The sequence below is a fragment of the Lepus europaeus genome, chromosome 15 (genome assembly GCF_033115175.1).
Source record: "Lepus europaeus isolate LE1 chromosome 15, mLepTim1.pri, whole genome shotgun sequence".
In the NCBI taxonomy this organism is placed as follows: Eukaryota; Metazoa; Chordata; class Mammalia; order Lagomorpha; family Leporidae; genus Lepus; species Lepus europaeus.
The window spans coordinates 1549963-1575513 of NC_084841.1; the positions used below are offsets into that span (position 1 = coordinate 1549963).

The 25551-nt window shown below is 57.3% G+C and overlaps 1 protein-coding gene across 1 annotated transcript in view; it reads left to right on the forward strand.

Moving 5' to 3' along the window:
• LOC133774707 (basic proline-rich protein-like) overlaps positions 1 to 24592 on the forward strand; it is a 47613-nt gene extending 23021 nt beyond the window's left edge. The window contains exon 4 of the mRNA XM_062212617.1: positions 24199 to 24592. Within this exon, the coding sequence (XP_062068601.1) occupies positions 24199 to 24592 (394 nt within the window). The remainder of the gene's footprint in view (positions 1 to 24198) is intronic.
• Positions 24593 to 25551: the final 959 nt, after the last annotated feature.

Genomic DNA, 25551 nt, shown 5'->3' on the forward strand with positions numbered 1-25551 from the left:
TTAAAAATTAAGAAAGATATCCTCAATATTTTATGCACATATGTGTCATTTCTGGAGTCTTTGTTTCTTTTCTAGATTTAGATTCCCATGCAGCATTGTCTGACTTCAGCATGAAGCTTCTTGTTACTACCCTTATTTGTCATCTGTGTTTGCTGGCAATAAATTCTCTTAGATTTATTTATCAGGGAAAATTTAATTTTCTTTATTTTTTAAAGGAATTCACTGGACATGAATTGCAGGTTCGCTTTATTTAGCCCTGGATCTTTTTAGAAGTTCTTCCAGTGCCTTTGGCTTTCATCAGCTCCTGTGAGAAGTCTGTGGTCACAGGTGACTCTCTGCCTTGGGCACAGCGTTTTTCCCCCCATCCCCTACCCCCAGGGCCTGCAGGGTTTCCTTGGCCTTGCTCTGACCTGGCTCTGAGAGTTTCCTCCCTCTCTGTGCTCAGTTTGCATCACTTTGGGTAAGCCTGGACCATGGGGTGTGTTTCTCACCCTCTCTGTCTTCAGATTGTGGGGTCTTCTCCCAGTGGTCTCTGGGGCTCAGTCCTCTCCCTCCCCTCCCTCCCCTGTGCTCTTTGGTTACAAGGTGTTGCTAGGTATTTAAATTCCCCGATCTGTCCTCTATCCTGTGACTCTCTATCCTGTGACTCTTTCGAAGGGTGGATTAATTATTCCATAGTTTGAAAACAGAATCTAAAATTTACCCACCCATCTTCTGAATTAAGGGCGCTGTGTCATCGCCAGCTGTTGCCATTTGCAAGATGGAGTTCCCTTCCAAGGGCCTGTGTGTTCTCTAATTTAAAAATTGTCACCTGATATAACTTTCCAAATATTCTGTCTTACACATCCGTATTTGGTCGTCCACATCACATTCCCACAGAAGTCGTTGATTAAGGGGTGGCCTCGTGCCCTCTGCGTGGCTCTCAGGGTTCTGTCTCCCTGGAAGAGAATTGTGTACCTGGTGTAGATGAAGATTTCCTGACATTACGTGTCAGTGTGGCAGCCACAGAGACACCGTCCACTTTTTTTTTTTATTTGACAGGCAGAGTTAGACAGTGAGAGACAGACAGAGAGAAAAGTCTTCCCTCCATTGGTTCACTCCCTAAATGGTTGCTACGGCTGGCGCGCTGCACCGATCTGAAGCCAGGAGCCAGGTGCTTCCTCCTGGTCTCCCACATGGGTGCAGGGACCCAAGGACCTGGGCCATCCTCCACTGCACTCCCGGGCCACAGCAGAGAGCTGGACTGGAAGAGGGGCAACCGGGACTAGAACCCAGCGCCCATATGGGATGCCAGCGCTGCAGGCGGAGGATTAACCGAGTGAGCCGCGGTGCTGGCTCCCGACACCATTCACTTTTAATGCCACAGAGAAGTGTGTCAGTGATTCAGTATTTCCCAGAAGGGAGAGGGGCAGCACCGTCCGCCCGGGAGGATGATGTGCCGGGTGCCCCAGCCCACAGGTCACACTCCACGGTGGCGTCCTTGGGCCCCGCCATGCCAGCAGCCGGGTGAGAAGCTGTGTCCCTGGACTCACACTGGCACGCAGGGGCCTCTCAGGAAGCCTCCACTGCTGAGCCCCGCCTGCTGGGTGCTCCTTTGACACGGCATCATGTGCACCCCAGAGGGTGTCTCTGGGGACAAACGTTCTCCCCCTGCGTTCTGCACTGACAGGCGACAGGCACTCAGCCTCACAGACACTGCCCTCCTGCCGCACCCGGCACCAGCGAGAGCTTGGCTTGGAGGAGGGTCTCGGTGTGAGAGTCAGGAGCGGGTGCCCTGCAGGGGCCGTGGGCCGAGCACCACCCTCTGGGGAACCCACGGCGTTAGGCTCTTTTTGTTTCAAATTTGCATCATCTTTGGAATGAACGAGAAATCTCTCCATCGTTTTCTGATGTTACCCAAGGCACGGGGCAGGTGCGTGGGGAGCCACGCTGCTCTGCATGTCCCGTCCTCCCTGGTCTCGGGCACAACCCCTTCTCTGGGGCTAGCCGGGACCAAGGAGCCCCTCTGGGAGTCCCGGTTCACGCAGCCGTGGAGAGCAGGACCGAGCCCACGGTGCTGGGGGAAAGGCAGGACACCTGGGTGGGCGGAGGCAAAATCAAAAGTAAAAGCTCCCAGGGGTCAAGGGGGTGGTGACTCATGAGTCTCCGAGCAGGAATGTGTGTGGAGAGGATTTGGGGCTGCGACTAAGAAATTCCCGGTAAGTCAGCACCGATGAGACCCTACCACGCTCTGCTGCTGCACGTGTGAGCAGGGATGGAGCTCTGGAGAAGCCGGTGCATGGACAGCTGGAAGCAGGTAGAGCGGCCTACAGGAATGGTGACTACCGCAGCCACGTGCCAAAGGCTTGGGTCGGCCGGCGAGCGGCTCACTAGGCTAATCCTCCGCCTGCGGCGCCGGCACCCCAGGTTCTAGTCCCGGTCAGGGTGCCGGATTCTGTCCCGGTTGCCCCTCTTCCAGTCCAGCTCTCTGCTATGGCCCGGGAGGGCAGTGGAGGATGGCCCAAGTGCTTGGGCCCTGCACCCGCATGGGAGACCAGGAGAAGCACCTGGCTCCTGGCTTCGGATCAGCGCGGTGCACTGGCTACAGCACACCTGCCACAGCGGCCATTGGGGAGTGAACCAATGGAAAAGGAAGACCTTTCTTTCTTTCTCTCTCTCTCTCACTGTCCACTCTGCCTGTCAAAAAAATTAAAAAATGAATAAAACAAAGGCTTGGGTCAACCCTTCCTCTGCCGTAATTGTGGATATGGGGTTTTGTGGTGGCTTTTTATTTTAAAGATTTATTTATTTATTTGAAAAGCAGAAAGAGAGAGAGAGAGAGAGAGAGAGAGAGAGAGAGAGAGAGATCTTCCATCTGCTGGTTCACTCCCCACATGGCTGCAATGGTCCAGGCTGGACCAGGCTGAGCCAGGAGCCAGGAGCTTCCTCTAGGTCTCCTATGTGAGTGCAGAGGCCGGAACACTTAGGCCTCTGTTGATTTCCCAGGTGCATTAACAGAGAGCTGGATCCGAAGTGGAGCAGCCAGGACTTGAACTGGTGCCCAGATGGGATGCCGGTACTGCAGGTAGAGGCTTAACCTTCTGTGCCACAATGCCGGCACCGGGATTTTGTGTTTTAATACAACGAATGTGTGTGTGCATCTATGTGTGTGTACATTGTGTGATGGTGCAACACGGTCATGGAAATGGACTTAGAATATGGGTTTGTTTTGGTGAAATATGAAATCCACACGCAGTTTTTTAACATTTGCATTTTCCATGAGCTGTCTGAGGCTCTCTCGTGCTTGCCGAAACTCTGACAGAAGCTGAAGCCCAGGCGTCCCTCAGAACAGCCACAGCTCATTCTCCAAGCAGGGTGGGATTCCGGCTCGGCGTGAAGACCGGGAGGGCCTCAGGCGTCGGCTGGCGGCCGTGCGGGGTTTGCCCCCGTGTCGCCCCTGCAGAGATGGAGGCTACGTCTCAGCGCCGAACGGCCTCACCCGATTGCTGCTCCTCTGTCCAGAGCCGCCGGGGTTGTGTCACCAGGAAAGCCAGAGCCTGCATCCGGCGGGCTCCCTTCTCTGCCTTGGCGGCAGCCCCCTGGCTGAGCCGGCCTCTTGGCCGTGTCCAGGTGAGCATCCGTGTCCAAACGCCCCGCGGGCACAGGACAGAGTGATGGATTCTCCAGTGGGAGAGCTGGAAACCAGCCACACAGCAACGCAGGACCGAGTGAACCAGCGATCGAGGAAACAAACCGCTGGGTCCCTCGCGGGGCCGGGGAGGCTGTTTGCCTTTTTATTTTCCAGGACTGAGAATAGCTTCCTTTTTGTCCTCTGTGGCTACAATAGATCCCCTGCCCCTGCCCCCCCAGGCCCGCAGCAGCATCAACCATAATTAGAATCTCAGCAAATTTTTGCAACTGTAAAACACTGCGTTTGAAAGGAAACCCACTGCCCCTCCCCAGAGCAATCCCTGCTCGGCTGAGGCTGTGAATTCCCGGCGCCTTCCCCACCCTGGGCGCCCGGCTCCGGGAACTTCTTACTGGGGCGATTTATGATGGACGCCATCTGGTCTGATAGAAGGAAACAGGTATTGATTTTTAATATTTTCTCCCAACTTGTTTTCTCTGGGACACTACAGCAGCTGTGTGGCAGCTTGTCTCGGAGTGGAAAGGACTATTACCACTGCCCCGATGAGATAAATTACGTAGGATGACTTGAATGGCGAAAGGGTGTGCTTTGATGTTATGTCGCTTCATTTACCCTTATGACTAAATGATTATTGATTTTATATTTTTAAGCTCTTGAAACGTGAAAATAAGTTGGTGGAGAAGCCCGGCTGTGTTAGTTTTATTAATTTATTTCTGCAGGGCATAATTTACTTTGGACCAAGTTGTGAAGGTTTTGGGTTCATGACCGGCTGCAGATACAGTTGCAAAGAAATGGCTTATTTATATAGTCATTGCGAGTAGTCCCAAAATCAATACAGTCTGGGATTGGGTGATTAAACTCGGCCCCTTTGTGGGATTCATTCCTGTGGCTGCTGCCCACGTCGTGTGGACTGCCGCAGATGCATGTGCCCGAGCCTACAAACAGCAACTTTGTTCAAGTTGAGATATTTTTCTGCTCATCACTTTTTTTATCTGCTCTGTTCACTCCATGACATCTTAGCAGCCGGGGGTGGGGGGAGGTTGACTGACTACATCCGTGACGTCACTGATCTGCCCCTACAGAGTGGCCTCTGTGGACTTGGGAGTGTCCGTTCCGGGGACTCAGGGCGGACTTTTGATCAGAGGGCCCAGCCTGTGCTGGGTTTGGTCCTGGAAGTTCAAAGCCTGCTGGCCCTGGACTCCACGTGGCTGGGGCTGAGGCCGGGAGGCCCAGACGTGCCCGGGTGGGGGCTGCCTCTGCCATCACCCATGGAGGCCCCTGCGCCCCTCCTCCACCCAGGCCTCTGAGACACCGGCCGGTCACGTGGGTCGTTCCCCCCAGTGTATTGTCACAGACTTTTGAGCCGATTGCCCGCGTCACGTCCCCTCCTTGTCCGGGCAATATTCTGAGACTGAACACCGCCTCCCCTCGCCCCGGCCCCGGCCCCAGGACGCGAGCAGCAGGAAGGACCGGTTCTCTGAGCCGTCCTCAGCCCCCGGAGGACCCGAGTCTGCCCCGGGAGGTGGGGGGGAGCGGTGGCGGGGCGGTGACTCAGGCCCTGCTTTATTTTAGCGAAGTTCTTCCGCCTGCCAGTCTCCCTCCCAGTCCGCGGCCTCCACTGTGGGCTGCTGGGCCTTGGAGCAGAGGCCTCGGGGAGCGACGGACATGCCCCGCCCCGGGACGGTCACTTCACAGCCCAAGCTGTGGCAATTCTACTCCTGACCGCCTGCCTGGGGCACCTGCACCCCGCTCCCTGGGCCGGCCGCGGGGGCTGTCTGCAGCCAGGAAGCAACTGAGAGAGGTTTGGTTTCCGGACAGAACTTCTCAAGTCACGCGGCGTGTTCTCAGAGTCACGGAAGGCGTAGCGTGCTCCCCCTCTCGTCAGCATACATGCATAATTAATGTGCAGTAAATTACCGGCTCCAGTTTAAAGCTTGTTTAAATGCATAGAATTTGAAGTAGAAGGAAGAAATAAAATAACTTTTGGAGCAGAGCACTGTAATACGTTGATCAATTTTATAGGGGAGTGGTGAATATTTAATTAATCCCCTTTTGACAATCATTCACTCTGGTCGGAATCAAGGTCTCCATCACAGGCGAAGAATGGCTTCATTACAAACGACCCATAAAGGTGTCAAGCGCCGGCTGCCGGGACTCGGCGTCTCTCCTCCGAAGCCCTGGGCTGGGCCGGTGGGGGCGGGGAGGGTGATGGAGCGCCTACCCGTGGGATGGCAAAGAGATGCTTCCACAGCAAATGTGACGGCTCTGCCAGGCGTGATCAGGGGCCGGCTCTGGGAGGACGAGGGTGGTGGCCTTCTCTGTCCGTCCCGGAACGGGATCCGAGGGCAGAGGGCGCCGGTGCCCAGCAAGCCAGGAGGCTGCCCCTGCAGGTTGGCCTATGGGATCGGAAGGTGTCTGGACAGCCGAAGATGGCCCATACATCACCGAGCCAGCGCCATGTCCCCACCTGGCATCCAGGAGCAGAGCAGAGGGACCATCCGGGCTCCTCCTCAGCCTGCACACGCACTGGGACGTGGGTAACGGCTCGTGTCGCCGGGACCCTGCGCCCACCCTACCTCTCAGTCCTGGCCCAGAACCCCCGGCACCGATCAATGTCCAGGCGTCAAGATGGCTCTCAGGGTCTCACGAACTCGTGTAGGTTTCTCACTGAGTGAAAAATGTTTTCTTTCCCAAATGACTCAGGGGAGAAACTCGCTTTTGAGAATGCCGGGATTCCACGGCCTGGGGGATGTGCTCCAGTAGACTTGCTCTTGGCACCGAGCTGATAAGGATCCAGGCTCAGCCTTCGGGGCGCTGCACGCCCAGCCCGGGGAGCACGGCCCACGGGCGGGAAAGCTTGGACACGTGCGTGTCATTGCCATCGTAGGTGGCTCGTTCGCTGTGAGAATCTCTCTAAAATCCAGAAACCGGCATCAGCCCGTCCCGGCTTCCACACACACAGAACGTGAAGACCCTGGTCCTCAGGGCGTGAGTGCGACCCCCCCACCGCGGTGTGCTCCTGGAGCCGTCGCCCGGCTCTGTGACGCCCCAGCTCCTGCAGCCCTGGGCGGCCTGGCTCTCGTGCACACGCAGTACAAGGGGCCACTTGGAGAACTGATGGCTATTGACTGTCGCATGGGCCTGGGCGATGCTATCTGGCCGTAACGACGCTGGCCTGCCGCTGACACTGTACCCGGCGACTGTGTAATCACCGTTGATTTTCCTGTGTGTGGGACCCATGTCAAACAACCCAATATATTTAAATGTGACTGTTTCAGTTACGTATCTACTATTAGGTAAGATCAAAGGGATGGGGTGGGGGCAGGAAGACGGCGTCGTGCGCTTGTGCCTCTGCCCGCACCAATCGAGGGGATGATTAACCCTGGGAAGCGTGTGGAGATTCGGGGCCGCCAAAGAGTGCGGCCTGGCAGGTGGAGTGGAGCGGGGCCGCGGCTCGGGGGTGCAGCCGGGGATGAGTGGCTTCTCAGAGACCCTGGGAAGGCAGCCTGCGTGCCTGATCACGCTTTGGTTTTGTACAAATTCCTGTGAACATGAGAAGTAACCCGAGATTGATGTGTCCTTTCCCCCGGATGTAATCCTCAGCTCCCAAGAGTGGGGTTCATGGGGAGCCCCCCGAGCCGAGGCTCCTTCCCAGGCCAGCTGCAGGTGGCGAAGGATTAGCCACGTGAGCTGTGGGCTGGCCAGATACTGTCTTTTTAAAAAAAGATTTGTGTATTTGAAAGGCCTAACAGGGGAAGGGGGGGTGTCTTCCATCCATGGGTTCACTCCCCAGCTGGCTGCAGCAGCCAGGCCTGAGCTAGGCCACGCCGGTGGTCAGGGGCTCCATCCCGGCCTCCCACACGGGGCAGGGGCACGAGTACCTGGGCAGCGTCCACTGCCTTCACAGCACGTGAGCACGAAGCGGGTTGTGCATGGAGCAGCTGGGGCTGCAGCGGCGCTGGGATGTGGGCTCCTGGCATTGCAGCATCAGCTCCACCTCTGGTGCCACCACCCGCCCCCTAGAAGCCGTCTGTCACCCATGGTGCCGCTTTCCCGAGAGCAGTGCCCCGGGTGGCTCTCCAGCCCAGGGCGTGTCTGCCGCAGACACAGTGGAAGGCAGGCGGAGCAGCCCGAGGAGGAGCAGGTCCCTCTCCAAAACGAAGACGTCCTCATGGGAGAGCAGGAGAGACCCGGGGACTCGGGAAGACGCCCGTGTGCTGGCAGCTGCGGAGCCTGAGTGACGAGCTGCACGCCGAGGAGCCGGCCCGGTGATGCTGGCCACGCTGGAAGCATGGGAGGCCAGGCAGGGTCCACCCCCGTGGGCTTCCAGGGCCCTGGGATGCTGCGGGCGCCTTGGAGGACTTCCAGCCTCCAGGGGCAGGAGCCAGGTCTCCGTGGCTTTCGGCCGTCAGTGTGTGGTCCATGGTGCGGCAGCCCAGGACAGGAGCGGACTTACTGGACGCATTTGTCCCCAGAGCACTCACGGATGGACAGTGACGATGAGCACCGTCAGAGGGGCCCGCCTGGCAGGAAGTGGGCTCTGGGTTGTCCTGGAAGGCAGGCGAGGACAGCACCAGCTTCCAGGGGCCCCGTGTGCCAGGACGGGTCCCTCGCCGCATCCCCAGGCCGCGGCACGGCAGGCGGAGCCGAAGATGCCCCGGGCCCCACTGTGTCCCCGAAGTCGCAGAGCGCCGGAGCCCCTGTGCAGCCACTCCCCGGCCTGGAAGCTAACCCACCCCGTGCCCCAGTAAGGGGTTCCGCCTGGTGTGCCCTGCTTCAAGTCACTTTAAGGAACGAGCTGCCGCTCTCTCAGGTTTCTCCAAGGCCCACGGGTGGTCCCCATGAGACGAAAAGTCCACTTTGTCCTCAGGAGCTTCCGTCTTCCTGCGTAAGCCCTTGTGGGGTCTGGGGCACCGCCTGCCACCTCGCTCTCGGCTGCAGGGATTGGTGTTACTTGTGCCACCCGCAAGCGCTCACGCTTGAAGGCTGACGTGAGCCGTTAAATCGAGACTGTCCCTATCTCCCACGCGAGGGGACCAAGGGCCAGCGTGACTGAGTGACCCCAATGCTCCCCGTGCCGCAGGTGAGAGGCAGTCCAGCCCCGATCCTGAGCTCCCCTAAGGTTGAATCTGGGTCCTAGCGCTGTGCACTGCCAACTTCAAGCATCTCCTTAAAACAGCCTCGTAGATCTGTTGGATTGCAAGGAAGCGCCCTTCATGCCGCTGTCACGTTTTGTCAGAACCACAACTTGAATCACGTTTAGCAAAGAAACCCAGAGCATTTCATGTCTAAAAAATCTCGTTGAAATGTTTTTACTGTGTCATGTCTTATTGCATTGGCCTAAGTTATAAAAACAAACTGAAATAATGCAGTAACAGATAATTCTGTTTTTATTCTAATTTTAAGTGTGTTCCTCGTGTTGGGAGATACTTTTAGTTTTGTCCATTGATTTATTTTTAAGGTTGCATTCATTTATTTGAGAGGCAGAGTTACAAGAGGGAAAAACAGAGAGAGAGAGAGTGAGAGAGAGAGGTCTTCCATCCGCTGGTTCACTCCCACAGGGCCACAGCAGCCAGAGCTGCACTGAGCTGAAGCCAGGAGCTCATTCCAGGTCTCCCACACGGAGCAGGAGCCCAAGAACGTGGGCCATCTTCTACTGCTTTCCCAGGCCACAGCAGAGAGCTGGATCGGAAGAGGAGTGGCCAGGACTTGAACCAGCGCCCACACGGGATGCGTGTGCCCCAGGCAGAGGCTTAGCCTACCGTGCCACAGCGCTGGCCCCGCCCATTGATTTAAAATAAAGTTTCCACGTTCATCCTCCCATTTGGAAGAAATCTGAATTTTATCCAGTGCTGTTTCTCCACCTATTATTGTGTAGTTTTGAACTTACACGTCTTGTGTGGCACAAAAACAGCACTTTCTTACGTAGATGACTTGACCTGTGCCCTGTGAGACAGGTGCATGTGGAAGACCTGGAGCTGGGGGCAGTGTTGGGCACGCGGCTGTGCCTGGGCTGGGCTCGCGGAGAGGCCACACACTTACCAAGTGCACAGTGAGGTCCCCGCGGTCTGGCCTGCTCAGCGGGGAGGCGCAGGCCCGCGTGACTTTATCTGCACGGGGTCCCACCCACAGGATGACCAAGCGATGCGGCTGCTGGGCAATTCGTTTTTGGTGCTGCAGGCAGAGAAGTGGAATCCGGGCTGGAGGCCTGAGCCTTTATGTTTTGTGGGTAACAGTTGCGTCTCGTGAGCCACTCCCAGAGCCCCGTGTCCGCAGAGGGACTTGAGCCGGTCTGTGCCCTCAGGCTTTCTGGGGCGTCTCCACAGCACGAGACAAGTCGTTCGCGATGTCTCTCCAGATATTTGCTAGTGTTTCCCTAACTTACTGCTGTGCTGTGATAAAAGTCAAAGGCGCTGGCCCAGATTGCCAGCTGGCTTCCCCACTGCTGTCCAAAACAGGCGAATTTGGCCGTGATGGCTAAATATAAAGGCTGCAGATGGCACCCCTCGGCGGCATTGATAAAATGCTCCTCCTCTCCACAGTGAGAGCGGCAGAGGCCTGGTTCTGACACCAGCAGAGAGCACACGAGGTCCACACCAGTGCCAGGCGTTCCGAGGCTGGCCGCGTCTGCTTCAGGCTCACGGAAGCCCTGTTGTGCCGTGGGATCTCTGTGTGTCTCAGTGCTTGGTCTCTACCAGGGGAGGCAGAAGACAAAAGATGGACGGCTGATCCTTTTACCACTTGGACACTCGGAGGAAACCCAGCGCTACCTCTGCTCCTGAGCTTCCCCTGGCCTCCCGGCGCGGGGTCTTCCGTGGGATGTCTGCGTCGGCCCTGCGTACTCCACCTGACGTCCCAACACAGCTCTCGGAAAGGAAATCATGGCACTGTCTTCTTTGCCGGGTGTCTTGGTGGGCGGAGAGCTCTGTCTGTTCTCAGGGGAGATTTCCACCCAGGCTAACAGCTGCTAGCACGAGACAGACCCCCTTGTCACTTTCTGCTCCCGGTAACCTTTCAGACCGCTGAAGGACGGCTTCCTTGTAAAACTGTATCTCACCGATTCGCCCCATTGTTTCGCCTTGCTTGAGCCACCCTGAACCTGAGAAGCAACAGGGGAAAATAGTGTCATTTTCTCTCGTACCCACAGACCTCTGGGCCCCAACCCAGAGCACACAAATGAGAGGACACAACCCATCGGGGGTCCTGGGAAAGCCGGGTCCCGGCATGCCCCAGCGGCTGTAGTGGGTGCCCTGAGGTCGGGCGGTCGCTACGGCTGCGGATGGTTGAAGTTTCCCTGGGAGACCGGCACCTGGCACCTGGCGTGGAGGGCGGCTCCTGGTGTCCCAGCGCACAGCTGGCAATCGCACAGGACCCGGTGTTTCTGGGGTTTCACAGAGCCAGGGCAGCCACAGGGTCAGAATCCACACCTGCGAGGAAGGAGGTGACAGGTGGCGCCTAACAGGTGTCTGTAGGACAGGCAGGGCTGGAGGAGGGGCTCTGGAGGGCAGGGGGGTGAGGCGGTCCAGGTCCCCGGGGGCCTCAGGAGAGCCCGCGACCTCTTCCCAAGAAGCAGGGGCGCTCAGCTGCCTGTGAGCCCGGCAGGCGCGGTGGGGGAGGCTGGGGCACCCGACTCCGTGTCCATGAGAAGTGGCAGCTCTGTGTCTGTGTCTGGGGGGACCACCGCCCGCTCCAGCCCTGCCTGGGCACTCCCAGGCCAGACAGGGATGTGAGGGGCGCCGGAGCTCAGGCCCACAAGCATCTTGGGAGCTGATGCTGGTTTACGTGGACCCCTGAGGGTTGGTGCCCTTGTGGACAGAGCAGCGTGGTGAGGGCAGGGACAGGCTGTGGGCCCAGGAAGAGGCCCATGGCGAGGTCGGCCTGAGCGTGGCAGCCACTGGCACGTTCACCAAGAGTCGTGGTGGCACCCGAGAGGCCCAGGACTGCTAGGCTCGGCCAGGCAGCTGGCTCCTAAGTAGGAAGAGGAGCCCCGTTGTCCCCAGAGTCGGGGGCTGGGTGCTGACCTGCAGGCGGGCGCCTGGTGTCTGTGGAGTCGATGTGGCCACAGCAGACTGGACTTCCTCTGCCCTGCGAACCTAGGCCCGTCACCTTCACTGCGAGAGGCAATGGGACGTGAAGGCGTCATGAGGTGCTTCCTGGGTGTGGGTGCCGGGTGGGGGTGTTTCCTGGGTGTGAGTGCCGGGTGTGGGTGTTTCCTGGGTGTGAGTGCCGGGTGTGGGTGTTTCCTGGGTGTAGGTGTTTCCTGGGTGCAGGGGTTTCCCGGGTATAGGTGTTTCCAGGGTTTAGAGTGTTCCCTGGGTGTAGGTGTTCCCTGGGTGTGGGTGTTTCCCGGGTGTGGGTGTTTCCCGGGTGTGGGTGTTTCCTGGGTGTGGGTGTTTCCAGGGTTTAGGTGTTCCCTGGGTGTGGGCGTTTTCCAGGTGTGGGTGTTTCCTGGGTGTAGGTGTTTCCCGGGTGTGGGTGTTTCCCGGGTATGGGTGTTTCCAGGGTTTAGAGTGTTCCCTGGGTGTGGGTGTTTCCTGGGTGCAGGTGTTTCCCAGGTGTGGGTGTTTCCCTGGGTGTGGGTGTTCCCTGGGTGTGGGTGTTTCCTGGGTGCAGGTGTTTCCCGGGTGTGGGCGTTTTCCAGGTGTGGGTGTTTCCTGGGTGTGGGTGTTTCCCGGGTGTGGGCGTTTTCCAGGTGTGGGTGTTTCCTGGGTGTGGGTGTTTCCCGGGTGTGGGTGTTTCCCGGGTATGGGTGTTTCCAGGGTTTAGAGTGTTCCCTGGGTGTGGGTGTTTCCTGGGTGCAGGTGTTTCCCAGGTGTGGGTGTTTCCCTGGGTGTGGGTGTTCCCTGGGTGTGGGTGTTTCCTGGGTGCAGGTGTTTCCCAGGTGTGGGTGTTCCCTGGGTGTGGGTGTTTCCTGGGTGCAGGTGTTTCCCGGGTGTGGGCGTTTTCCAGGTGTGGGTGTTTCCTGGGTATGGGTGTTTCCAGGGTTTAGAGTGTTCCCTGGGTGTGGGTGTTTCCTGGGTGCAGGTGTTTCCCGGGTGTGGGTGCTGGGTGTGGGTGTTTTCCAGGTGTGGGTGTTTCCCGGGTATAGGTGTTTCCAGGGTTTAGAGTGTTCCCTGGGTGTGGGTGTTTCCTGGGTGCAGGTGTTTCCCGGGTGTGGGCGTTTTCCAGGTGTGGGTGTTTCCTGGGTGTGGGTGTTTCCCGAGTATAGGTGTTTCCAGGGTTTAGAGTGTTCCCTGGGTGTGGGTGTTTCCTGGGTGCAGGTGTTTCCCGGGTGTGGGCGTTTTCCAGGTGTGGGTGTTCCCCGGGTGTGGGTATTCCCCGGGTGTAGGTGTTTCCTGGGTGTGGGCGTTTTCCAGGTGTCGGTGTTCCCTGGGTGTGGGTGTTTCCCGGGTATAGGTGTTTCCAGGGTTTAGAGTGTTCCCTGGGTGTGGGTGTTTCCCGGGTGTGGGCGTTTTCCAGGTGTGGGTGTTTCCTGGGTTTAGAGTGTTCCCTGGGTGTGGGTGTTCCCCGGGTGTGGGTGTTCCCTGGGTGTGGGTGTTTCCTGGGTGCAGGTGTTTCCCGGGTGTGGGCGTTTTCCAGGTGTGGGTGTTCCCCAGGTGTGGGTGTTCCCCGGGTGTAGGTGTTTCCTGGGTGTGGGCGTTTTCCAGGTGTGGGTGTTTCCTGGGTGTGGGTGTTTCCCGGGTATAGGTGTTTCCAGGGTTTAGAGTGTTCCCTGGGTGTGGGTGTTTCCCTGGGTGTGGGTGTTTCCTGGGTGTGGGTGTTTCCTGGGTATGGGTGTTTCCAGGGTTTAGAGTGTTCCCTGGGTGTGGGTGTTTCCCTGGGTGTGGGTGTTTCCTGGGTGTGGGTGTTTCCTGGGTATGGGTGTTTCCAGGGTTTAGAGTGTTCCCTGGGTGTGGGTGTTTCCTGGGTGCAGGTGTTTCCCGGGTGTGGGTGCTGGGTGTGGGTGTTTTCCAGGTGTGGGTGTTTCCAGGGTTTAGAGTGTTCCCTGGGTGTGGGTGTTCCCCGGGTGTGGGTGTTTCCTGGGTGTGGGTGTTTCCTGGGTTTAGAGTGTTCCCCAGGTGTGGGTGTTCCCCGGGTGTAGGTGTTTCCTGGGTGTGGGCGTTTTCCAGGTGTGGGTGTTTCCTGGGTGTGGGTGTTTCCCGGGTATAGGTGTTTCCTGGGTTTAGAGTGTTCCCTGGGTGTGGGTGTTTCCCTGGGTGTGGGTGTTTCCTGGGTGTGGGTGTTTCCTGGGTGCAGGTGTTTCCCGGGTGTGGGTGCTGGGTGTGGGTGTTTTCCAGGTGTGGGTGTTTCCAGGGTTTAGAGTGTTCCCTGGGTGTGGGTGTTCCCTGGGTGTGGGTGTTCCCCGGGTGTAGGTGTTTCCTGGGTGTGAGCGTTTTCCAGGTGTGGGTGTTTCCTGGGTGTGGGTGTTTCCCGGGTATAGGTGTTTCCAGGGTTTAGAGTGTTCCCTGGGTGTGGGTGTTTCCTGGGTGTGGGTGTTTCCCGGGTATAGGTGTTTCCAGGGTTTAGAGTGTTCCCTGGGTGTGGGTGTTTCCCGGGTATGGGTGTTTCCAGGGTTTAGAGTGTTCCCTGGGTGTGGGTGTTTCCTGGGTGCAGGTGTTTCCTGGGTGTGGGTGCTGGGTGTGGGTGTTTTCCAGGTGTGGGTGTTTCCAGGGTTTAGAGTGTTCCCTGGGTGTGGGTGTTTCCCGGGTATGGGTGTTTCCAGGGTTTAGAGTGTTCCCTGGGTGTGGGTGTTTCCTGGGTGTGGGTGTTTCCTGGGTGCAGGTGTTTCCCGGGTGTGGGTGCTGGGTGTGGGTGTTTCCAGGGTTTAGAGTGTTCCCTGGGTGTAGGTGTTTCCTGGGTGTGGGCGTTTTCCAGGTGTGGGTGTTTCCTGGGTGTGGGTGTTTCCCGGGTATAGGTGTTTCCAGGGTTTAGAGTGTTCCCTGGGTATGGGTGTTTCCTGGGTGTGGTGTTTCCTGGGTGCAGGTGTTTCCCGGGTGTGGGTGCTGGGTGTGGGTGTTTTCCAGGTGTGGGTGTTTCCAGGGTTTAGAGTGTTCCCCGGGTGTGGGTGTTTCCCGGGTGTGGGTGTTTCCTGGGTGTGGGCGTTCTCTGGGTGTAGGTGCCAGGTGAGCCACTGCGTTTCGCAGTGTGTGGCTGTGCTTGCCGGGTGTCACAGGGACACGCTGAGCTGCCCTCACCAGTCCCCTTCTCCAAGAGGGGCCGTTCTCCTCGGGCGCAGAGGACGGCCCGCGGATCACGTACTCACGATTGCTGCTAATAAGTCCCCATAAAAGTGCGGACCGCGTGTGCTGGGTCTCCTGAGGTCTGCACGGTGTTCAGAGGCTTCCTCTCCTGAGCCCGCAAAGCCGATGGGCGTGCACGGCTGCTGAGTGATTGGCGTCACAAGGACACACCCCCAGCAGGGCGGGGCAAAGTCGCACGCCTGTGTCTGATGCCGTGATGACTGCCCATTGCACTGGCGGGCCAGCGCCTTTGACTTTTATCACAGACGACCCCAGAAAGTCCGTTTTCTGGCCCTGAGGGCCTTGGCTTTCTCAGGATCCAAGAGGCAGAGCAGGGGACAGTGGCTTCTCCCAGCGTGGGACCCCTGTAGGGAGGCGCAGCTCCGCGCTGTGCCATTAAACAATAATTAAGTCCTCCCGGCTCAGCCCTCCATGCTTGCTAATCTTGGCGACTGTTTACATGCTACTATTTGTTTAATGGCAAAGTTTATTGATTTGGCAAATTCAGTCCCACGTTGTAGATTTCCGCAGTCTGTGCTCCTCCGTGCAGCTCAGCATTTTTAAATGTCAGCTGCGGAGGTTCATTGATCGCAATTAAAAGTGTGGAGAGAATTAGCACAGCAAAAGCTTCCGGTCATTAGTGGAGGGCGCGGGAGGTTTTTAGCACGTTTTCACACTTATTTTCCTTCCTATTATTGACGTAGAGTATGATGCTTGCTGAACAGTTTTTGTTTTGCTAAAAAGGAAACTTTTCACATCAATAAGAATTAATGACACGCAGTTGTTGTCTGAGGCTTGCTGGCCCTGGCCGGAGCTCGGCGGGCGTGCGGGGCCTCCGGAATGGAGCCGCGTGGGCCCTGTGGGCGCCAGGTGAGCGTGCAGACCTGGCCCGCACAGGGCGGAGGCCGCTGCCTAGGCGAGGCAGGGAGGGGCTGGGAAGGGCAGGTCCCCCTGTCCTCAGAGGCTGGCAGGTCTCTACGCACTGCACTACTGCCTTAAAGGGGCCTTGCGACAGCCACCGCGCACGCAGGAAGTGGCATCGCTCACAGAGCGAGTGCCCTCAAACCCTGCCCTCTCATTAGGTTTAAAAAACGAAAGCACAAACGGCCACACTTCTGTGCTGGCGCGTGGGGTGATGCTCCAGGTAGGCTGGAAAGGGAAGGTGGGAGGGGCTGCAGGGCCGGGGGGGACCTTGCCTCCCGGGGGGGCGTCCCAAAGCCTCCATGCTTGGAGGAGAACGAAGCACATGCAGGGTCGTTGAGACCCGGGGCTTGGGCCAGAGGTGAGAGGCAGTACACGGTTAGGTTCCGTTCCAGCCCTGGTGAATGACTGGGAATACTAAGGTTTCCTAAGATACAGTCATGGGGTCACAGGTGCATGGTCAGTGGTGCCTGGTGGACACTGGTCATGGCATTAGGACTGGAGGACTGTGCGTGTGTGGCCAGAGCGCCATTGCCAAGGGCAAAGAAGTTAAGATTACATTGTGATTTCTACCACCTGGATGAAGGAGACTCAACATGGAGCAATTTATGTTCTCTTCTGTCTCCATCCATCCATCCAAGCGTCCATCCATCTCTCCATCCGTCTATACCTCCTTCCACCCATCCGTCTATACCTCCTCCCATCCATCCACCCAATCCATCCAACCACCCACCCACCAAGACATCAGCAGTCACCCAACAGAGCGTTGCACTGCCCTGGCTCTGCTGCTGGGTCCCGGGTCACTACTGAGGAGCCCACGGTGGCAAGCTCTCCAGGGCAGGCCACGCCGTGCCGCCGTGGCAGGCTGCATGCATGAGAGCCACGCTGCCTGGGCTGTGTGCGTGCTGCGGCTGGGTGGGTGCAGGAGTGACCCTCCTCGTCGGGGGAGGACAGTGGTGCTGGGCACATCCCAGAGTCGGGGAGCTGAGGTTCTGTGGGCGCCACCAGTGCTGGGGCAGTGGCAGGGCAGCATGGCCAGGAGGGGGCGGGGCAGGGCTCTCCAGGGAGGTAACCATGGCATGAGCGAGGGCAGGCAGCAGCAGGTGTTTCACTGTCCCACCCATCACTGCCTTGAGGTCGCCATTGCGTGTTTTCCAAGACTGGAAATTTGGTCACTGATGCCCAGAAACTGGAAGGGTGGGGTCCGAGTCCCTGGGCTGGTGGGAGGTGAGAGGGTCAGTCCACCATCTACCCGCGGAGGACTGTGGAAGTGTCAGCAGCTCCAAAGGAGGCCGTCAAAGTACAACTTGGGGACAGGGACAGAGAAGCCCGGCTCCAAAGGAGAGGGCTGGAAACCTGAGAGCCACAGTGGAGGTGGCCCAGGCAGAGACCCGCAGGGACCCTCACCACGGAGCAGCATCGTGCAAGGAGACGCTACCATTTAATAATTCAGTGAGCTATTTTTTAAAAGAAATGAAATCTATTAAAAGCCGTATTTTCATTTGATTAATAAAGGCTATAAAGGAATAACAAATAACCAAATAATTAAAGCAAACCCAATCTCTTAATGCAAACATCCTCTAAACAGTCCTTAATTTGCGTTTAAATATAAATATTAAATAATGCTAAACATGCGCGCGGCTCCCTCTGCCCCCGGCTAGCTTTGCAGCTCTGGTTTGCTGAGTACAGACTTGCACCACAGTGGCAGCTCCCTGCTCTCTGCCCCAAGCGCTCCAGGGCGCCTCTGCTGTGCGAATGAGACCGGACACAGCGAATTCAACTTTTGGACCAAGGGTTATGAGAAGAGTGGAAGGGTTGCCTGAAACTTTGGCCACAGGACGTACTCAAGCATTCTTGTTTGATTGCTCCAATGTGTTTTTACATCGATGTTTCCTTTTTTAAATCATGCGACCTGTTATTCGGGTGCACGCATGTTTAAGGAAACGTTTTGTCACAATAAGCCACATCCTCACGGGCTACGCGTGTACTGGATAGGTGAGCAGTGCGCACGGACCCCAGCAGGGCCGCCCGGCACTTCCCCTCCGTGACCCCACTTCGGGACTGCACACTTGGAGCTTCCTTCTTCCACGTGTCCAGGCAGCACCCGTGGGTCATGAACTCCGGCTCCCCCGTGTGCGGTGTGACCCCAGGAACTTGTTCCTGCAACCTGACTGATCGGGTCCGTTCTCCAAACCCCCTCTCCCGCCCAAGCCTCGGTGCGCTCCATCCTGGGTTCAGATCGAGGGCTTCTGGTCTGTTCTGTTTGCTGTCTGAGCTCCCACAGGGGAGGGGGGTTTGTGCTGTTTCTGTGTCTGGCTTGTGTCATGTGACGTGAGTCCTCCGGTCCCATCCATTCCACTGCACGTGACAGAATTTCATCCTTTTTATGGCTGGATAGTACTCTGCTGTGAGTGTGTGTGGGTGTGTGAGTGTGCATGTGTGTGTGAGAGTGTGTGAGTCTGTGAGTGTGTGTGTGAATGTGTGCGAGTGAGTGTGTGTGAGAGTGAGCAAGTGTGTGAGTGTGTGTTTGTGTGAGTCTGTGTGTGAGTGTGAGTGTGTGAGAGTGAGTGTGTTTGAATGTGTGAGTGTGAGAGTGTGTGAGTGTGTGAGTGTGTGAGTGTGAATGTGTGTGAGTGTGAGTGTGAGTGTGTGAGAGTGAGTGTGTTTGAATGTGTGAGTGTGTGAGTGTTTGAGTGTGTGAGTGTGAGTGTGAGTGTGTGAGAGTGAGTGTGTTTGAATGTGTGAGTGTGAGAGTGTGTGAGTGTGTGAGTGTGAATGTGTGTGAGTGTATGTGTGTGAGTGTGTGTGAGAGTGCATGTGTGAGTGAGTGTGTGTGGCATTTTTCTGTGCTCCCTCCTCTGGTGATGAGCCTGTGGCTGATTCCACACCTTTGCCCCTGTGTGCAGTGTGTGTGAGTATGTGTGAGTGTGAGTGTGTGCATGCATGTGAGTATGTGTGTGAGAGTGTGTTTGAGTGTGTGTGAGTGTGCATGTGTGTGAGAGTGTGTGAGTCTGTGTGTGAGTGTGTGTGAATGTGTGTGTGAGAGTGAGTGTGTGTGAGAGTGAGCAAGTGTGTGAGTGTGTGAGAGTGTGTGAGTGTGTGTTTGAGTGCGTGTGAGTGTGAGTGTGTGTGAGAGTGAGCAAGTGTGTGAGTGTGTGTGAGTGTGAGTGTGTGAGTGAGTGTGTGAGTGTGAATGTGTGTGAACGTGTGTGTTTGAGTGTGTTTGAGTGTGTGTGAGTGTGAGAGTGTGTGAGTGTGTGAATGTGTGTGAGTATGTGTGTGTGGGTGTGTGAGTGTGCATGTGTGTGTGTGAGTGTGTGAGTCTGTGTGTGAGTGTGTGTGAGAGTGAGTGTGTGTGAGAGTGAGCAAGTGTGTGAGTGTGTGAGTGTGTGAGTGTGTGAGTGTTTGAGTGTGTGAGTGTGAGTGAGTGTGTGAGTGTGTGAGAGTGAGTGTGTTTGAGTGTGTGAATGTGTGTGAGAATGAGTGTGTGTGAGAGTGAGCAAGTGTGTGAGTGTGTGAGAGTGTGTGAGTGTGAGTGTGTGAGAGTGTGTTTGAGTGTGTGTGAGTGTGAGAGTGTGTGAGTGTGTGAGTGTATGTGTATGAGTGTGTGTGAGAGTGCGTGTGTGAGTGAGTGTGTGTGTGGCATTTTCTGTGCTCCCTCCTCTGGTGATGAGCCTGTGGCTGATTCCACACCTTTGCCCCTGTGTGCAGTGTGTGTGAGTATGTGTGAGTGTGAGTGTGTGCATGCGTGTGAGTATGTGTGTGAGAGTGTGTTTGAGTGCGAGTGTGTGAGTGTGTGCGAGTGTGAGAGTGTGTGTAAGTGTGAGTGTGTGTGGCACTTTCTGTGCTAGTCCTCTGGTGATGACCCGTGGCTGATCCCACACCCTCGCCCCTGTGTGCAGTGTGTGTGAGTGTGTGTGTGAGTATGTGTGAGTGTGAGTGTGTGTGTGAGTGTGTGTGTGAGTGTGTGTGGTACTTTCTGTGCTCATCCTCTGGTGATGACCCGTGGCTGATCCCACACCCTCGCCCCTGTGTGCAGTGTGTGTGAGTGTGTTTGAGTGTGTGTGAGTGCGAGTGTGAGAGTGTGTGTGAGTGTGAGTGTGTGTGGCACTTTCTGTGCTCGTCCTCTGGTGATGACCCGTGTCTGATCCCACACCCTTGCCCCTGTGTGCAGTGTGTGAGTGTGAGTGGTGATGTGTGAGTGTGAGTGGTGATAACCCGTGGCTGATCCCACACCCTCGCCCCTGTGTGCAGTGTGTGCATGTGTGTGAGTGTGAGTGTGTGTGAGTGTGTGTGTGAGTGTGTGTGTGGCACTTTCTGTGCTCGTCCTCTGGTGATGACCCGTGGCTGATCCCACACCCTCGCCCCTGTGTGCAGTGCTGTGGGACGCGTGCGGAGCAGGCATCTGCTACAGCGACCTCTCGTCACTTGGCTGTGAGTCTCCTGCACCCAGCGCCGGGCTTGCTGGGCCCGCGGCAGCCCCGGTCTGCTCTGTATGGCGTCTCGGTTCCGTTTCCACGGCGACTGCACTGATTTACGTTCCCAAGGCCAGGCAGGAGTTGCTCTTCCTCCACACTGCCGGCGTCTGCTACTTTCTGTCCCTTATAGTGACCTTTCGGCCAGCAGCTGGGTCACATCTCATCTGGTTTTGATTTGCATTTCATAAAAACTTGATTGTTTTTTCATTTATTTGTTGACTATTTGTATTTCTTTGACAGCCATCTATTCAGGTCCTTTCCTCATTTCTTAATTGGTTTTTTTGTGGTTGTTGATGACTTTTTTGGGTTCCTGTAGATTCTGGTATGAATCCTTTGTTGGATGAGTTGCTTGCAGATATTTTCTCCGCTCTATGGACTGATTTCTTTGCTGTGCAGAAGCGTCTAAATTGGGTGTAATCCATTTGTCAGGTTTTGACTTGGTTGCCTGCAGCTTTTTTTTTTTAAGATTTATTTTATTTATTTGGAAGACAGAGTTAGAGGTAGAGAGAGAGAGAGAAAGAGAGAGAGAGAGGTCTTCCATTCTACTGGTTCACTCCCCAAATGACTGCAACAAACAGAACTGCGCCAATTCTGAAGCCAGGAGCCAGGAGCTTCTTCCAGGTCTCCTATGCAGGTGCAGGGGCCCAAGGACCTGGGCCATCTTCCACTGCTTTCCCAGGCCATAGCAGAGAGCTGGATTGGAAGAGGAGCAGCCGGGAATTGAACCGGCGCCCATGTGGGATGCCAGTGCTGCAGGCTGGGGCTTTAACCTGCTGTGCCACAGCGCTGGCCCCTGGCTGCAGTATTAAGGTTTGATCCAAAAAAGAAGTAGCTATGCCCATGTCTTGAAGTGTTTTCCTTGTTTTTCTTTCAGCAATTTCATAGTTTCAGGTCTTATGTCTGTACCTTTGATTTGTCTTGCATTGATTTTTGTATATGTTAAGAGGTAGGGATCTAATTTCATTTTTCTATATAGGTGTATCCAATTTTGCCAACACCATTTATTGAAAAAAACTATCCTCTCTTCAAAGTGATGTTCTTGGCGTCTATGAAAATCAGGCAGGTGTGTGTTTGCAGTAACTCCTGGGCGCTCTGTTCTGGTCCACGGGTCTGCGCGTTGGTCTTTGTGCAGGCAGCGTGCAGGTTCAGTCTGTGGCTTTGCGGGACGCTCGCAGGCAGGCATCGTGACAACCCTGCTTTCCTTCTTTCCTTCTGCGTCTACTTAGACGAGGACCACTCGGGTTATTCCGGGTCTTTTGTGTTTCTCTATGAATTTCAGAATTCTTCTTTCTGATTCTATAGGAATGGCATTGGAATCTGATGGAGAATTGCACTGAATCTTTACATTGCATTAGGTAGATGGACATCTTGATGACATTAATTCTATGAATACATTAACAAGGAATATCTCCATTCTGTGTGTGTGTGCTGGATGGTTTAAATGTTTATTTATTTGTTTGAAAGAGAGAGAGAGAGAGAGAGAGAGAGAGAGAGAGAGAGAGAGAATCTTCCATTAATTCACTCTCAAAATAGCAGCGAAAGCCCGAGCTGCGCCAATTCTGAAGCCAGGAGCCAGGCACTCCTGGTGGCGGGGACTCAGGTACTTGACCACTGAGCCACCGTGCGGCTCCTCTGAGCATCAGAGGTGGAGCAGCCAGGACACTCCCCGGCGCTGGGACACGGGTGCAGGTGTCCCGGGCCACAGCTGAGTCTCTGTGCCACAGCGCCCGCTCCTTCCCGATGGCTGCTGTCCCCAGTGGTTCCCACTTCTCGTTGCGGAGCTCTTCCGCTTTGGTTCCGTGTTTTCCTGACACCTGCTTCTGGCAGCGGTGATGAGCAGGAGCTCTTCCTTGATTTCTCTTTCACAAAGGTCAGCATTGCTGTGCTGGTCTCCTCCTGTGCTGGTTTTGAGTCCTGTGACTTCTCTGAGTTTGTTCCTCATGGCTGACAGGTTTCTGCTGGGGTGTGTAGGTCTCTCCACATACAAAGTCGTCTGCCGACACAGATAATCTGACTTCTTCCTTTCCAATGTGATGCCTGCCTTCCTTCTCTTCCCCAGCTGCTCTCGCTGATGCTCTCGATACGGCAGTGAATAGCGGAGGAAAGAGTGGACGTCCTGTCTGTCCCGAGCTGAGGGGAAACGCTTCCACCTGCCTGTGTGGTGACTGCAGGTGGACACAGGCGTGCAGGACTCGCCCAGTGCTAGATGTACCAGCTGCTGGAAATCTCGCTCCCCACTAAATTACCCGGAAATGCAGGCAATCCAGATTACTGATCTTCTATTGATCCAAGACTAAAGAATGGTTTTAAATCCTTGTTTTATGTTTGGTAAAATACGATTATTTATCACAAAACACATCCTGTATGTGAATGTGTAATGAATATATTATCATGAATGCTTTTAAAAAAGATTTATTTTATTTATTTGAGAGGGAGTGTGGGGGGGAGGTGGAGGGGGGAGAGAGAGGGAGAGGGAGAGGGAGAGGGAAGGTCTTCCATCTGCTAGTTCGCTCCCTAAACGGCCATGATGGCTGGAGCTGAGCCAATCCGTAGCCAGGAGCCAGGAGCTTCTTCCAGGTCTCCCACGTGAGTGCAGGGGCCCAAGCACATGGGCCATCTCATCTTCTGCTGCTTTCCCAGGCCATAGCAGAGAGCTGGATCAGAAGTGGAGCAGCCGGGACTCGAACCGGTGCCCATATAGGATGTTGGCTTTAACCCACTGCACCACAGCGCCGGCCCCATGAGCGCTTTTTACCAAATGGAGAAATCCTTTATTTTATAAATTTCTAAAAAAAAAGGGAGAATTTGGATCACACGTGCAGAATGATGGTAGAAGACACCTGTAATTGTTTTTCTGTAACTATTATCGTTATTAATACGGTGCCTTGTGATTCCAAAACTTGCAGGTGGAAAACTGAGCCTGCGCTGTTCTTTGCCGAGGCCCTTTCGCCTTCTCAGAAGAGGCAGCAGCTGCTCACCCTACAGAGGCGGAGCAGGGCCGCGGGGAGCCCGAGGCTGGGCCAAGCCCGGGACGGTGGCTGCCGTGAGGCTGCAGGGCCGCGGGGAGCCCGAGGCTGGGCCAAGCCCGGGACGGTGGCTGCCGTGAGGCTGCAGGGCCTGCCCGCCTTCGCCGTGTGTTCCACGTGGCCGCACGAGCACCTGCTGCCCCCCAAACTGCCCGCGTGTTGCCCACACAATAAAACACACCCAGTTCTAGGGAAAACAGGATTTCTTTCCCCTACACAGTACCATATAAATCCAAAAGGTGCATCTCAATGTCCCGAGGTGAGTGGAGTATCGACCAACGCTCATTTCCTTGAAGGACCATTCCCGCATCCCATAATCCCTGCTTGCTTTTGTAGTTTCGTGCTTTTCGAGGTTCTCTGTGCCTTCCTTCTCTAACGGAGAGCCCTGGGACACTCTCCCAGTTCAGAGCAGAGGCTGCTGCTGCTTCTGGACACCCGAGACCAATTCCTGGGTGATTCCGTCACACCAGTGTTCTTGGGGCAGAGCCGTGGCACCGCAGGTAAAGCTGCCACCTGCCCCCGACCCCCGACACCACCTGCCCCCCAGCCCCAACCCCTGACACCACTGCCCCCCAACCACGACCCCCGGCACCACCTGCCCCCCGACCCCGACCCCCGACACCACCTGCCCCCCTGACCACAACCCCCGACACCACCTGCCCCCCAGCCCCGACCCCGACACCACCTGCCCCCCTGACCACGACCCCCGACACCACCTGCCCCCGACCCCCAACACCACCTGCCCCCCAACCATGACCCGCGACACCACCTGCCCCCCGACCCCGACCCCCGACACCACCTGCCCCCCAGCCCCAACCCCGACACCACCTGCCCCCAACCACGACCCCGACACCACCTGCCCCCCGACCCCGACCCCCGACACCACCTGCCCCCCAGCCCCAACCCCGACACCACCTGCCCCCCAGCCCCGACCCCGACACCACCTGCCCCCCGACCCCAACCCCCGACCCCACCTGCCCCCAACCACGACCCCTGACACCACCTGCCCCCGACCCCCAACACCACCTGCCCCCCAACCATGACCCGCGACACCACCTGCCCCCTGACCCCGACCCCCGACACCACCTGCCCCCAACCCTGACCCCGGACACCACCGCCCCCAACCCTGACCCCCGACACCACCTGCCCCCCGACCCCCGACACCACCTGCCCCCCGACCCCGACCCCCGACACCACCTGCCCCCGACCCCCAACACCACCTGCCCCCCAACCATGACCCGCGACACCACCTGCCCCCCGACCCCGACCCCGACACCACCTGCCCCCCTGACCACGACCCCCGACACCACCTGCCCCTGACCCCCAACACCACCTGCCCCCCAACCATGACCCGCGACACCACCTGCCCCCCGACCCCGACCCCCGACACCACCTGCCCCCCAGCCCCAACCCCAACACCACCTGCCCCCCGACCCCAACCCCCGACCCCACCTGCCCCCAACCACGACCCCTGACACCACCTGCCCCCAACCCCGACCCCGGACACCACCGCCCCCAACCACAACCCCCGACACCACCTGCCCCCCAGCCCCAACCCCGACACCACCTGCCCCCCGACCCCCGACACCACCTGCCCCCCGACCCCTGACACCACCTGCCCCCCGACCCCGACCCCCGACACCACCTGCCCCCCAGCCCCAACCCCGACACCACCTGCCCCCAACCACGACCCCCGACACCACCTGCCCCCCGACCCCGACCCCCGACACCACCTGCCCCCCAGCCCCAACCCCGACACCACCTGCCCCCCAGCCCCGACCCCGACACCACCTGCCCCCGACCCCCAACACCACCTGCCCCCCAACCATGACCCGCGACACCACCTGCCCCCTGACCCCGACCCCCGACACCACCTGCCCCCAACCCTGACCCCGGACACCACCGCCCCCAACCCTGACCCCCGACACCACCTGCCCCCCAGCCCCAACCCCGACACCACCTGCCCCCCGACCCCCGACACCACCTGCCCCCCGACCCCGACCCCCGACACCACCTGCCCACCAGCCCCAACCCCGACACCACCTGCCCCCCGACCCCGACCCCCGACACCACCTGCCCCCCAGCCCCAACCCCGACACCACCTGCCCCCAACCACAACCCCGACACCACCTGCCCCCTGACCCCGACCCCTGACACCACCTGCCCCCCAGCCCCAACCCCGACACCACCTGCCCCCAACCACGACCCCTGACACCACCTGCCCCCAACCCCGACCCCCGACACCACCGCCCCCAACCACAACCCCCGACACCACCTGC